The sequence below is a fragment of the Diadema antillarum genome, unplaced genomic scaffold (assembly GCF_040938485.1).
Source record: "Diadema antillarum isolate AM-2024a unplaced genomic scaffold, OU_Dant_1.0 seq00000406_RagTag, whole genome shotgun sequence".
NCBI lineage: Eukaryota > Metazoa > Echinodermata > Echinoidea > Diadematoida > Diadematidae > Diadema > Diadema antillarum.
The window spans coordinates 1,579,936-1,593,534 of record NW_027271394.1 but is presented as its reverse complement, the minus strand read 5'-3'; the positions used below and the strand labels follow the sequence as shown (position 1 = coordinate 1,593,534).

The following is a 13,599-nucleotide window of genomic DNA, read 5'->3' as shown; positions in this document are numbered from 1 at the left end:
CAGATCCTTTTGTTGTAGCGGGTCACAATTTATCAGTGAAAGTCAGTCATATCAATATTTCTTTATATGGAATTGTTTTTAAAAATGGTCTTGTTTCTCCTGAACAGAATTCCTAACAATTTTGCAAATTTTTACTGTCATATCCTCTTATGAGGAATATTTTCTCATGTTACTGCTGAGCATGAAGGAAGGATGATACATGTACAAATGCATATTTATCAATTGTTAGGATCAGATCAAATTGAATTTCACATTCATTTGTGAAAGTTGTTCAACAACTGACTGGAATATTACTGCAGAGCTACAAAATGATACTTGAAAAAAAAATATATATATATTAGTAAAATCCATATAAATTGTTGGCAATGATTATTTTCAATATTGTAGTTACTGTGCAGTTAATTACCATGTAGTTAATTTGCGTGTAGTTAATTTGCGAATGCCTCATTCAAGTCGATGTACTTCCATTTTAGTGAGTGTCTGAACGTTAGACAACAAAATGAGAATTGCACATGCAGAGACTCTAACCCCAAGCACCTTCTGATCTAGAGATTCTCCCGCCTGAAATCCCTAGCAAACGGGAGACTCCAACTTGATGTGCGCGAAGTTCCTTGCGTCCAGGGTCCAAGGGCCCTGGAAGCGCTAGGGTTCTAGATGCTCTCTCATGCTATCTCAGTCTTATTTTTCGACATACAATGGCACTAAGTAAGAAATCATTTCAAGCGGGAGACACAGAGCCAGGGTGGGAGAAATTGCATTTCAAGCGGGAGAACGGGAGACTTTGCAAAAATGGGCTTTTGGCGGGAGATCTCCTGTTGAAAATGGGAGAGTTGGAGTCTCTGCACATGTACTAAGTATTCCAAAGAGACAAACACTTTTAAACGTCAATCAATTCAATTTTGTTTTGTTTTCAGTGTTGATACAGATTTTGCTTGCCAGAATGATATGTTCCTTGACATGGCAGGCTTAAATATTTCTAGTCGGTGTTACAAAACTGAGTGGCTTTGATAAGCTCCTCTGAAAGATTGCAAATCTCCTGGAAATCATGAGAAACTAATTTCCACTTTTTGTGAATATCTGATATTCATCTCTTCAGTTTTCTGAGAGATTTCCTTTTTTTTTTCAACTGTAGGGCAATAGTTGAAAGAAGGCCTTAAAGGTATAAACATATTTAGGTGATCCGAGTATCCTCTCGGATCACCTTCTGTATCTGTACGGATTCTTTGTTCTTCTTTTTCTTCTTCTTCTTTATTTCTCCTCAAAAGTTGTGCAGAGGTTAGCTCAGAAAGTGCATTGCCTCTCAATGTCAGACTTATACCATATATGTATCATGTCGCAAAGACGACAGCGCAAGTAAAATCATAGTGATCAGTCGACCGTGACGTCACTATGACGTCATTATATGAAAACACATTTTCATGCATATCTCATTAATGGAATGGAATATTTCAATGAAATTTACGTCACATATATTTCAAGTCAAGTGGATTCTACTCATATTCTCAAAATTCATTTTTATCTCAAAACGCGCGCGTACGCGCGCGTTGAAATATTTGTATGCTCAAATCCAGCTCAAACTTTTTTTGCACACGTTTCAGACCATTTGGAGCATTTTTTGAAAAATTGAAAAAATTGGACGGACGCGTATGCGCGCGCACATATACGCACGCACAGCTAATATGAAATAGAAATTTTCAATTTTTTCACACGGATCGGATGTCCGAAATTTCAAGGAATATTTCTACCAAGTTTCAAGTCGATCCGACTCAATATGACGTCATACGGGCCCGTCAAATTTAAAATTCCGTGCGTGCGTCAATGGGGATACACAGTGCAACTATGCCAAAAAACCGCCAATTTTAAATCGGATTTTACTCGTCAGGATGGACGGTGACCCCCCAGTTTCTTTACATATTCTGAAAGGTGATGAGTTGTACATGTCATTTCATGGGGTGGCTATGCTGATAAAATGATTAAAAAATATCAAATTTCTTAATAAAGTAAAAAAAGTAAATTTTCAAAATGACGTCATCAAATTTCAAGTTTACTCGAGCGTATCTCACTAATCCTTTGCCAATTTTCACCCAAATTTCAATATGTTGTAGCTTATGAAATGCTCTTTCATAAATGTAATAAAACAATTTTGATTTGATGACGACATCACCTCGAAAAAATGGATTGAAGGTAACCTTGTCAAATTTGACCAGTTTACGTGTAATCTCTATGGGAGTGCAATTTTTATGGAAATGAAAATTGACATGACTATCTTTATCGAGCACTAGCTCACTTATGCTTCGGTGAATTTGTCTAAGATTTTAATATGTTGTAGCTGAGATGTAGGGCTATCGTAAGTGTGCCCTTCGTTCTTTCATACGTTGTCGGGATCACGTGGAAAAACTTGGTTGAAATTAAAGTTTATCTTCGATGTATTGAAATATTTCTTTCTTTTTGCAACTTTCTTTGCAATAACTCAAGAAAAAAAGCCCCTATCACCTTCATATTTTGCACATGTTTAGTTCATGTCACGAAAATTATTTCATAAAATTACAACTACTTGATCAGACGCCATCTTGGGTATGTAAATTAGGGTCAAAGGTCATAGATGTTTCATCCTGTGTCTTGGTGAATACATGTCCTATCTTTCCCATATTTTGCACACGTAAAGACCATGTTACAGGAATCATTTCATAAAATAACCACTTTTTGCTCAGATGCCATCTTGTCTGTGCAAAGTGGGGTCAAAGGTCATATGTACTTCTTTTTCTATCTTTGCTATGACGTGTTATCTCTATGGGAGGGAATTTTTTAGATGTGAAAATTGACATGACTCTCTTTATCGAGATCTATCTTACTTATGCTTCGGTGAATTTCTCTCAGATTTTAATATGTTGTAGCTGAGACTTTGCAGTATCAGGACTCGAATCATTGATTAAAAAAAAGATCGGATCACCTTAATTTGTCAGTGATGACAAATTACAATCTCTAGTTTTTTGTATGTGTGCATATGTGAGTCTTGAATGTGCACAGTGATATTTACTTTGCTGATTTGAATTTTACTGTACTCCTTGATTTCAGGTTAATTGCCAGTGATTCAGATTTCAATCATCATCTTTCTCCATTTGATTATCCAGATGTATTGGTTCATGCAGCAATATACAAAGAATGTTTCTATGCTAGTGCCATACATAACACTTTCAATCTTTCCCTCAAATTTTCCTTTCAGGTGTGCCCCCGACACTCATCACACAGAATGGCCCTCGTCCCTCTTCTTTCAATGGCCTGCTTCCTGGTCCTGGTAGGGGTGTCCAAGGCGCGGCCGGCGGAGCGCGAGCCGCCCGACATATCCAACACGGTGTACCACGTGGACACCAACAGCCTCATCCTGGACCTGGTGGACCGGGTGCACAAGATGGAGCACGACCTGGCAGAGCTCCGGCAGCAGCAGATGATCAGTCAGGACCAGATCAGGGGCAACTACGCCACCCTCAATGCAGTACATAAAATCAGTGAGTATCAATGATATTCAGTGCTTTCTAACAGGTCTTTGTGGCACTCTCCTTAATTCATCCCTGCAATATCTTCCTGTTGCTTAGCAACCGTCTCTAGTAAAACCAAACTTCAACAAAATTCATCTGCTAGTCAATTGGTTACTCTTTCCAGTGACAACCTGACAAATATCAGTTTCATCTAGAAATGGCATTTGGATCCAATATGCACCTGATCTGATGTCAAACAATGTTTGAATCCAGCACTGACACGCATGATGCTTTCAAGATGAATACTACGTAATAAATGCAGAAATGAAATACAAGTATAGCTTTACTACCATTGAAATGAAAATGATTTACTACCAGTTTACTGGTAGTTAAGCAGTCCTTGATCAGTATTAAAAAGAAAGAAGGATTGATATTAAAGGACAAGTTCACCTTCATAAACATAAGGATTGAGAGAATGCAACAATATTAGTAGAACACATCAGTGAAAGTTTGAGGAAAATTGGACAATCGATGCAAAAGTTATGAATTTTTAAAATTTTTGTGTTGGAACCGCTGGATGAGGAGACTACTACAGCTTGTGAGTCATATGCGTACAACAGTATAAAGAAAATATAAAAGAAAATTCAACATATTTTCGCTTTTTTCGCATAATAAAAGAGCTCTTGACTTGCCTCTTTCTAAAGGCAGGGGGAATTACATTACCCATAACATTCGTCGGTAACGAGTCAGGGGAATGTGTACTTTTTTCAAAAGATGGCATTTTGTGAAATTCTCTTTATATTTTCCTTATATTGTTGTACGCATGTGACATCTAAGTTATTCATACACTGGAGTAGTCTTCTCATCCAGCGGTTACTGCACAAAAACTTCAAAAATTCATAACTTTTGAACGGATTGTCTGATTTTCCTCAAACTTTCAATGATGTGTTCTACTAATATTGCTACATTCTCTCAATCCTTATGTTTATGAAGGTGAACTTGTCCTTTAACCACGCAATCCAAACTTAACTTTTATTGTTCAGTTTCACATAAGGATGATAATTTTGGGCTCTGCACAGAACAGAATCCCATGTGAGAAAAAAAAACACCCGAAACAAAAAAACTTTGCCTCTGGCATCCATCAGGAAGGAGGCATAAAGACAAAGATAGGGAAGGAAATAACAACTGGAGGGACAGGGTTTAACCTGCCAGTGAATAATTGACCGATGTGATAGGATGTGATCAAAGCCATGCCTGCAGAATATGTTCTGACCATGAGTGATCACTTGTTATTTTCATTGGGAAAACAGCGTCAGCTGTGATTTGGGCCCTATGGCAGTAACAAGCCAGAGAGTGTGCAGTATTTTCTCTTTGAAAAAGGAAAGAAATCATTGTCTCGGTGGTGTAGCACTGTTAGACTGGATTAGCGAGACATCCCATTACATGAATTGTAGCTGAATATAGAGTGGCTGGTATAGTTGGTTCACACGAGGAGCAAAGCTACGCCATTAAACACGCCTGTTGATTGCCGACCGGGGCGCTGGCTGATAGCTGCCACAAACAATTCGGCGGATTCGCAGCTAATATGCACTTGCGGAAGGTAGCCAAGCTGTGAGAGGCAAATTCTGCTGTCCCTGGTTAATACCACTACATTATTACTGCATTTGATGACCAAACACATATGGTCCACTGCCAGCAGTTGTTAACACACATCAGGAATGTTCATAGTGTGACTTGCGATCATATCTGCGTAGTATCATTGTAGGATACATTGGATGAAGAGAATACTATAATTGTTTGGAGTTTGATTTTGTTTTTTTAAGACAGGATGTGCTCTACAAGTTGACAAAATCTCAGACATCGATATGCAATTCATCCTTATTTTAGCTTGTGCAATGAATATCTTAATGCACACACTTTTTAAAAAAAATTCAGAGGAGTACTTGCGATGTGCTTGGTATAAAGGGGATGGATGGTCCAGGGTTTTCCTATTCCTCATATCACATCAATAACTTGGGATACAAAATTATGAAGCAAGTGCACAATAAAAGTGATCTTTGTCACATCTTCAGCAACATAATAAGCATCGATAAGACCACAGCTATATTCCAACATGCCTGCTCAACCAATGTTCAGATAACTGAACTTAATTTTCTTGATTGGCTTTTTCCAAAAGTGCAATACGTAACTTGGCCTGTTGCCCTTATCTACTGGCATCACGCCAATAAGTCATTAATGTACTGTATTCTGTGAAAGAATACAGTGCTAATGGGTTGAAAGTGCAATGTATGCTGTATGACACTGTAATTCATTTAAAATGCCTCCTAAATCAATGTTTGCCAATAAACTGGCAAAAAGGAAGACTGAGATTTTGTCAGCATCTGCAATTTAAGAACCTGATTTACTGGACTATGGAAATTTCCTCCAAGCATGAAGAAAGCATGGCATTATTACTCTAATTGCTATATGTGCAAATTGCAGATTAGGTTACTATATCTATTTATTCATCTCATCATGTATTCTCCACTACGGATGTATTAATCAAGTCACTGAAAAAAGAATATAAAATTGTGTAATAGAACCAGCAAGCTAAATGACATTAGGATAAAATTTCTACTTACTTGACAGAAGCATTGAAGTGGCTCTGAAAGAATTATCCCCCAAAATGAATTCTTTTCACTCATTCATATCATCTGTCAGAGAAATTGCACCAGCATCCCATCCTCCATGTAAACATCCCCAAACATAAATGTTCATGTTTTCAGTCCTCCTTACCCCCTCCCCATACACACACAAACACACCTACACACACATGCCGCCGCACATTTGTCAAAGACATCGCAAAGCGTGTGGTGAATTGATCTTGAGATCTGCACCGGCGCGCTCCGTAATGAGATGAGTTATGTGCGGCTGCGAATGCAGAAATCACTTCACTCATTGCGTGACAACGAATCCCGGCGGTACGCTTTGGCTTTGCGGGGTCTCGCCCGGCTATACCCTCTCCCCACAGACACTCGCCGAGTGCGCTGAAGTCATATTCACCACATATTGTTTTCCATCAAACAAGTGTTTCCTAAGCACAAACTGCAATCACGAGTCAAGGACACAAAAGGAGATGAAACGTTTTCTATCCACAAAATGTCACTTCTGTCTAAAAGAAATATAAACTTCATCTCGCAGTGAAACAGACTTGCTTTGTACTGCGTGAACAGTATCAAATCAAAACAAATTGAGCCTGTAGGTTTCCACACTTTTCCCAATCAATCATAAAAAACCTAAGAGACAATACCCAGGCTTCTCAGGATATAGCTAACATGGTTATGACCTACTTCACTCAGAATGTGCTGACATAAGTTATTTTCAATTTTTTTTTTCTTCATATTTTCCACTCCATTTGGCACTCTTTCTATCATTTTTTTTTTCATGAAGAAAAATCAATCGTACATAGAATGTGTTATTAAATTTGTTTGTTTGTTTGTTTGTTTGTACAGTCAGTAGTGAAGTTTGCAATTTTACAGGCCCTGAGATGCCTGACTACTGAGGGGTAGAAATATATAAGCACGCGTATCATTAAAGTATCTAGGCATAGAAGCTCCTCGCTTCATTAGTTTGAATGAAAAATTTTTGAAAAAAAAAAAGTGTACACTGAAACTTCACTTTTGTAGACTGGACAGGCTATCATTTCCTGGATTACACCAATCACAATGAAACTGAAGAGCAAGTCTAAGCAGGATGACTGTTCAGCTATTACCCAACAAAAAGACTCCATAATCATTTTTTATGTTCCTTGTGAAATGTCATAGTCTGTGTGATCTACTGTTTCCAACTGTTGATCACCAGCAGTGTGCTACGGCTATACTGTCTCACTTCTGTCAAAGCGTTGGGCTTGGAATATCCAATTTGGGATTGAGGGGGTTCGAAACAAAACAAAACAGAACAAAACCAAAAAAAGAGCAGCATGCAAAAGAGATATAATGTGTTGGCTCACTTTCCAGTGCTATGACGGTGGAAGGAAGCGGTCCATTATAACTTGCCTTCCCATGCCCCCCAAAATCCTCACCTTACAACAAAACTCCCATCCCCATCCCATCCCCACAGCAATGGACTGAGGGACGGATCACAGGGCTGTGGGATGGTGAGATGACCTCATCAACCTGCGTAAAGCAAACAATCCTAGCAACAGGTTGATTGAGGACCGAGATATGTGGAGAATGACAGATTTTCCCCAAAACACATTAATTAACCAGTGACAAGCATAATATACAATTTGAAATTCAAAATAGAAAAGAGAAAGAGAGATACATAGATAGATATATAGAAAGATGGATGGATAGAAACAGAGAGAGAAAGATAGATAGATATAGACAGATAGATCGAAAGATAGACAGATAGATAGATATAAACAGATAGATCGAAAGATGCAGATAGATACTGTAGGTATATAGATAGACAGATAGATACTGTAGATAGATAGATAGATAGAATTGGTCTGGGGCGGGAAAAAAAAAAAACCTGTTGTGACTGCCACTGCTGACAGTTTGTGAGCGTTGAGTCACCACTAGAGGGAAATGAAAACTTGTCATGATTTCAGTGGGAGGTGTGGGAACATATCTCCCTCTGCAAGACAGAAACGCAGACTTTATTGAGAAAGTGTGGGGAAGAAAATATCCTATTCATGATATACCATTGTTTAGGGAGTCACTTCACTGACAACTGAGACAAGGCAAACACACTTAAATATTGCATTCCGCAACACAAATGTAATACCTAATCTTCTTTATGGATGAGTATTACTATCTCTCTTCTATTGAAAATTACCTCTAATTTTCATCTCACAGTCACTCAATGTGTACATCTGTAATTTTCTTACATTACGTTCTGTGGATTAAAAAAAAAAAAACACAGAACGGAAACGAAAGTATAATACTCAATGCTCATAATCTCTGTAGTTCTTAACCCGTTGAGGATGAGTCCTGAGTATACTCGGGCAAATGTCCATGGGAAATGCATGTTGTAGCAAACTCAGCGCATCCTCAACGGGTTAATAAACATTGTGACTTTAACCCTTGGTCAAATTGTTTTACGAGACCCGATTTGCTAAAATAGAAATATATACTTGTGAAATATATGGTGTACACAGCATGGCACTGAGACAGACAAATTAATTCTTGTCTGAGCATGCCCACAGGATATCAATGTGACTGTTTTTCTTTTTAACCAAAAAATTAAAAGAGGTATACATTCACACCATTTTTATTCATTCTCTTTACAGTTGGGCCGACACCACTGGACTGCCATGAAGTAAGGAGGAGAGTTCCCCAGGCAGTGAGCGGCGTCTACATGATCAAGCCGCGGGGAGAAACAGACCCTTTCCCAATCTACTGCGAGATGGACCAGGAGGGTAGCGCCTGGACCGTTTTCCAGCGGCGTGTGGACGGGTCCGAAGACTTTAACCGCGACTGGCGGGACTACGCCCGCGGCTTCGGCAACGTCAGCGCCGAGTTCTGGATCGGCAACGAGTTTCTGCACCACCTGAGCAAGCAGTACCGCTACATGCTGCGCGTGGAGATCACCGACTGGTTCAACCGAAAGTACATCGCCGATTATGCCGGCTTCGAGGTGGACCACAAGCGAAATGACTTTAGGCTGACAGTCGAAGACTTTTTGGGCGGAAACGCCACGGATGCCCTGACATATCACAGCGGCAGCAGATTCACAACAGTGGACAAAGACAACGACGAAAGTGATGGGGTGAACTGTGCCGAAGTCCACCATGGTGGATGGTGGTTCCAGGCGTGCGACAGATCAAACCTTAATGGACTCTACTACCACGAAGGAACATACACCGGACAGTGGGACGACGGCATTGAGTGGAAAGAGACGGACGGTCCACCGTTCTACTCGTATAAATCAACAAAAATGATGCTCAGACCATGGCAATGAGCGCACCAATCAATTTGATTCTTCAGGACATACTTGAGAGGACAGTAACAACATATTCATTCCCATATTTGTGCTACAGTGTAATTTCTCATGTAAATATGGATAACTTTCGTCTACCTTCATTTTGCTGTTGGCCAAATTTCAACAATATTGATATATCGTTTCTACTCGTCTGTGATGTGTGTAGCACTTACTATGTAAGTGATGATAAAATTGACCTCTTTTCATTCTTTTGCTAACATGCAGCTACACGATGTTTCTCAGACATATATTACCTACCGAGCAGTTGACTTTCTATTCAATCAAAGTCAACATCAACATGTTGTAGATGTATCCCTTCGAAAACATGGCCCGTTGCATAAAACTTACCGTTGAATTTCAATGGTAACTACCGTCAAAATTAGGCGTCACAGCCAATCAGCATCAAGGATTATAAAATTTACCGCTAATTTGAAGACTTACCGCTAGAAAGGAGCGGTAAGTCCAGCGTAAGGGTTTTATGCAACAGGGTAACCACAATGCCTTTGGGAAAAACCTATAAAATGAGATGGAAGTGATGAACTTTGCTGCTTCCTTCCATCTTTCAAAGCAATGACACCCATTTGTTTCCAAATGTTTGAATACACACCATCTGCTTCTCATACCTCATTTCAACTAACAAGTGTACATAGACTGTAGCGGCACAGTATTCAATGGCTGGAGTCTCCTTATTGAGGCCAATGGTTAGAACTTGTCCACACGGGGGGCCTCACGGGGGAGAGACTTATTTCGAGCTAGAAAATGCTACGGTCAGGGATATTCGAAAACTTGTCTCAGCGCGTCACACCAGGTACCCCCCACAAGGGCACTCACTGCGGCAGCAACACAACACCAGCACTGAGGGATGCGGTAATTCTCTCACATACCTGGTTGCCGTAGAGATAGGAGTGGTAGCCGACCGTCTCCAGGCACGCTCCGTGGGGCTCAAAGTCGAGGGGGATGGAGGATGGTGGAAAGAGCGGCTTAATCTTGGCAGGAGGCACTGACAGCAAGTTCTCTTTCTGGTAGAGGGTTGCACTGTACTGATGCTGTCAGAAAAACAAAAACGAGTATATCTCAATCAAAATAAATGAACCCTATCTAGTATCAGCAAATTGAGCTATGATAAAACTGATCAACATGTCATAAAGATATAGACTAACTGATTAAGAATATTGCCTGTTTCATGGTTATCTCTCTATCTCTCTCAAAAAAATAAAAATAAAAGTCTAAACCAACTGCTTCTCTGAAAACTTAAGCAATGGCTGAATCTGACAGGGCATTTGTGTTTCAATTATTCAATTCAATTTATTTCACATTGCTTATGAGAAAATCAAGCTTGAACTAACAATAATAGTCCCATAAGAATGGCTAAAAACATGAGCTTTCAAAGTCATTAAAACTGTTCAGGAATGACAGCCATTAATTTCTGATGGGGTAGATAAAGAAGACCTGCCCCAATTGAAAACTGAGGCTGTCAGGTACATACATACCAGCTGCATACACTAATCTGTGTACAAGGCTTCTGTATGTATGCACTGTGTGTGAATTTACAAAGAATCCTGAGTATAAGTACATGAGAGATGAAGAGCATATAAGCTGTTTGGAACTTATGACCAACTTCATGACAATTCATAGATGAATGATGAAAACAGAATTTGTGAGACTAAAGTTAAAAAGGGTGTGGCACAACTGCCTAAATATTTGTTGAATGATGATGGCCCCTCTTCATTCTCAATGCAGCTGATTGCTAGAAGGGAATATATTCCATGAGGAATAAATACCCTCTTTCTCATCCCACGTCACATAAGATATTATTTCATGCTGCGGCGACAAGGTTCCACTCCAAAATATGCAGTTCAGTTCACTTGTTTGAAATTACCACTCAAGAGTTCCTTAGTTTCCCCACAAATGGCATTAAATGAAAATTTTTGCTGTCCTTGACAGGTCAGGATAGTAATCTGTACAGATCCCATGTTTACTCAGTGCACTCGAGATTCATTTGCTTTCCTGGATAACAGCCACAGAAGGCCTATATGCACATTTTTCTGGTGCACTACTGAACCTGTAATAGTTTATTGTCACAAATAGTTATTTAAATGTTTTATGATACATTGGCAGAACACTTTCTTATCCAAATCTTAAGTCAAATTAACCTTTACAATATAGATATTTGCTCCCACACACATAATGATATATGACAGAATATTAAAAAAGGATTTGATATTTAAACTTTGTGTATGTGTGTGGCATTTTTTTTTTCAATCACAAAAATGCAAGAAAATTAGCTTAGGGCAGACTTTAATCAAATCAAACAGTTGTACATAGTCAATGAACAATTATTTAAAAATGAAAAACAAAGATACTCCAAATTATCAGTATTCCCGTTTTTTGATTGCCATGACTCTCAATTGTCATGTGAATTGCAGTGACTGTGTTTTGATTGTAAATAATTCTTATCATATTATACAATATGTTATCGAACATTCTGTATATCACATTTAACATGAATGACATTGTATATTACCTCTTTCTAATGCTATCATTATGTATGGTTCTCATCGTCACTACTGTATTTCTCACACAACTACCTTAAAGAACGGCATCTTTACTTCCCGCAGTGCCATCACTGAAACAATTTTGCAAATTTAAGATTTCGTAAAGGCACTTCTCAATGGAATAAACATATTGATTAGAATTTGCCATGATAACAACTAAAACATGTTTCCTAAAATGTATGTGAAAACTACTAGGCTCAAATTACAGGGCATTATAGATTATTGTCTATATCTTTTGAAATTATGATTCATGTGTGATTTCATCGAAGAGATTGTCATTATGTCAAAGTCTGGCACTGATTCTGTCTGTACACAAGAGAAACATTTCTAAACTAGATTACATACTTCCCTGACTGTTCTTGGCCAAACAAACAAAGTTCAATGTTTACTTTTTTCAACTGAATACACTGTGTGTATGTGTCAAATACATCAGACTAATTCCATAATTTATGACAGTGTAAGAAGTGTTGAGATTTTTGTTTCTTTTTGTATCATATTAACAGTGATATAATCATTATTTTTATACAAAATATATTGATTCTGTGTACAGTCTGGAAAAGTTGATCAAAGCTGGCAAGGAAAGGGTTTGGCAATCACTAGCTAACTGAAAGGGTCTGTGAGGACAGGGGAAGTCTGGAATAAAGACTATAGAAAGAGTATGTATAGGCAATTGTGACCATACGCATGCTATCATGTTTCAAAATTAAAAGTTTCGAAAGACTAATTATCTTGTGCTCAATAGCTAATTTGCTGCCAAAAATCCCAATGGTTGACTTTTGCACATCAACCCTGGTGGTACGATTTACTAATCTTAATGATTTCATCTGCAAAGTTAAAAAAGGATTCTATCTCTATGATGATGATCACATATAAACAATTTTTATAAAACCGAATCCTTGCATATTTGTGTCTATTTGTTTCCCTTACAAATCATATTTTGTAGTGATAATCTAATTCTGCCATTATTGAACAACTTTTTTTTATATATAAAAACCTTAAGTACAACAAAAACAGTCCCATCTATATTCCTCACATTCGACTGTACACTAGCTGGACTAGTCAGTACATGTATGTGTACTGACAAGCTATTTATGGAATCCTTATTTAAATGAAACAAAGTTTAGCCAATGGGGACACTGTAAATCCCATGAATTATCATTATCATTATGAATTATGAATTATTATTATTATTATTATTATTATCAAATTGCAGACTGAAGTCAGGCATGTTATTGTGTATGTGTGCAGCAGACCTATTCAGTCCTACACTTGTGATGAGAATGCTTATTTAGTATGGTTTTTTGTGCTGTCTTGTATGTCACATGCAAATACTTAACGAAAGTGTTTGAGTTTCTGGCTAAGACAGATGTTTTGCGAAAGGTAAAATGGGTGTAAGTTTATGGTGTGTATTATGTTTATGAATGTGTGAAAGTCAAAATAAAGTCATAAAATGTGGAAAAAAAGAAATAAATGAGTACTGAGGCAATTCTTCTCACACTTTCAGTGGTCTAATGCATCTTACTCTAAATTTGCTTGATGTCAGAAGTATAATTTATGGACATATAAGAAGAGGTGATGATATCATGCATGCACACTACAAAAAT

The 13,599-nt window shown here is 38.2% G+C and overlaps 1 protein-coding gene across 1 annotated transcript; it reads left to right on the top strand.

Annotated features, from left to right (window-relative positions):
• Positions 1 to 3,229: 3,229 nt before the first annotated feature.
• LOC139732207 (microfibril-associated glycoprotein 4-like) lies at positions 3,230 to 11,633 on the top strand. Its single transcript, XM_071643085.1, has 2 exons — positions 3,230 to 3,506; positions 8,749 to 11,633. Exons 1-2 carry the CDS (start codon positions 3,251 to 3,253, stop codon positions 9,417 to 9,419), a joined length of 927 nt encoding a protein of 308 aa, XP_071499186.1. The 5' UTR covers positions 3,230 to 3,250; the 3' UTR covers positions 9,420 to 11,633.
• The last annotated feature ends 1,966 nt before the right edge of the window (positions 11,634 to 13,599 follow it).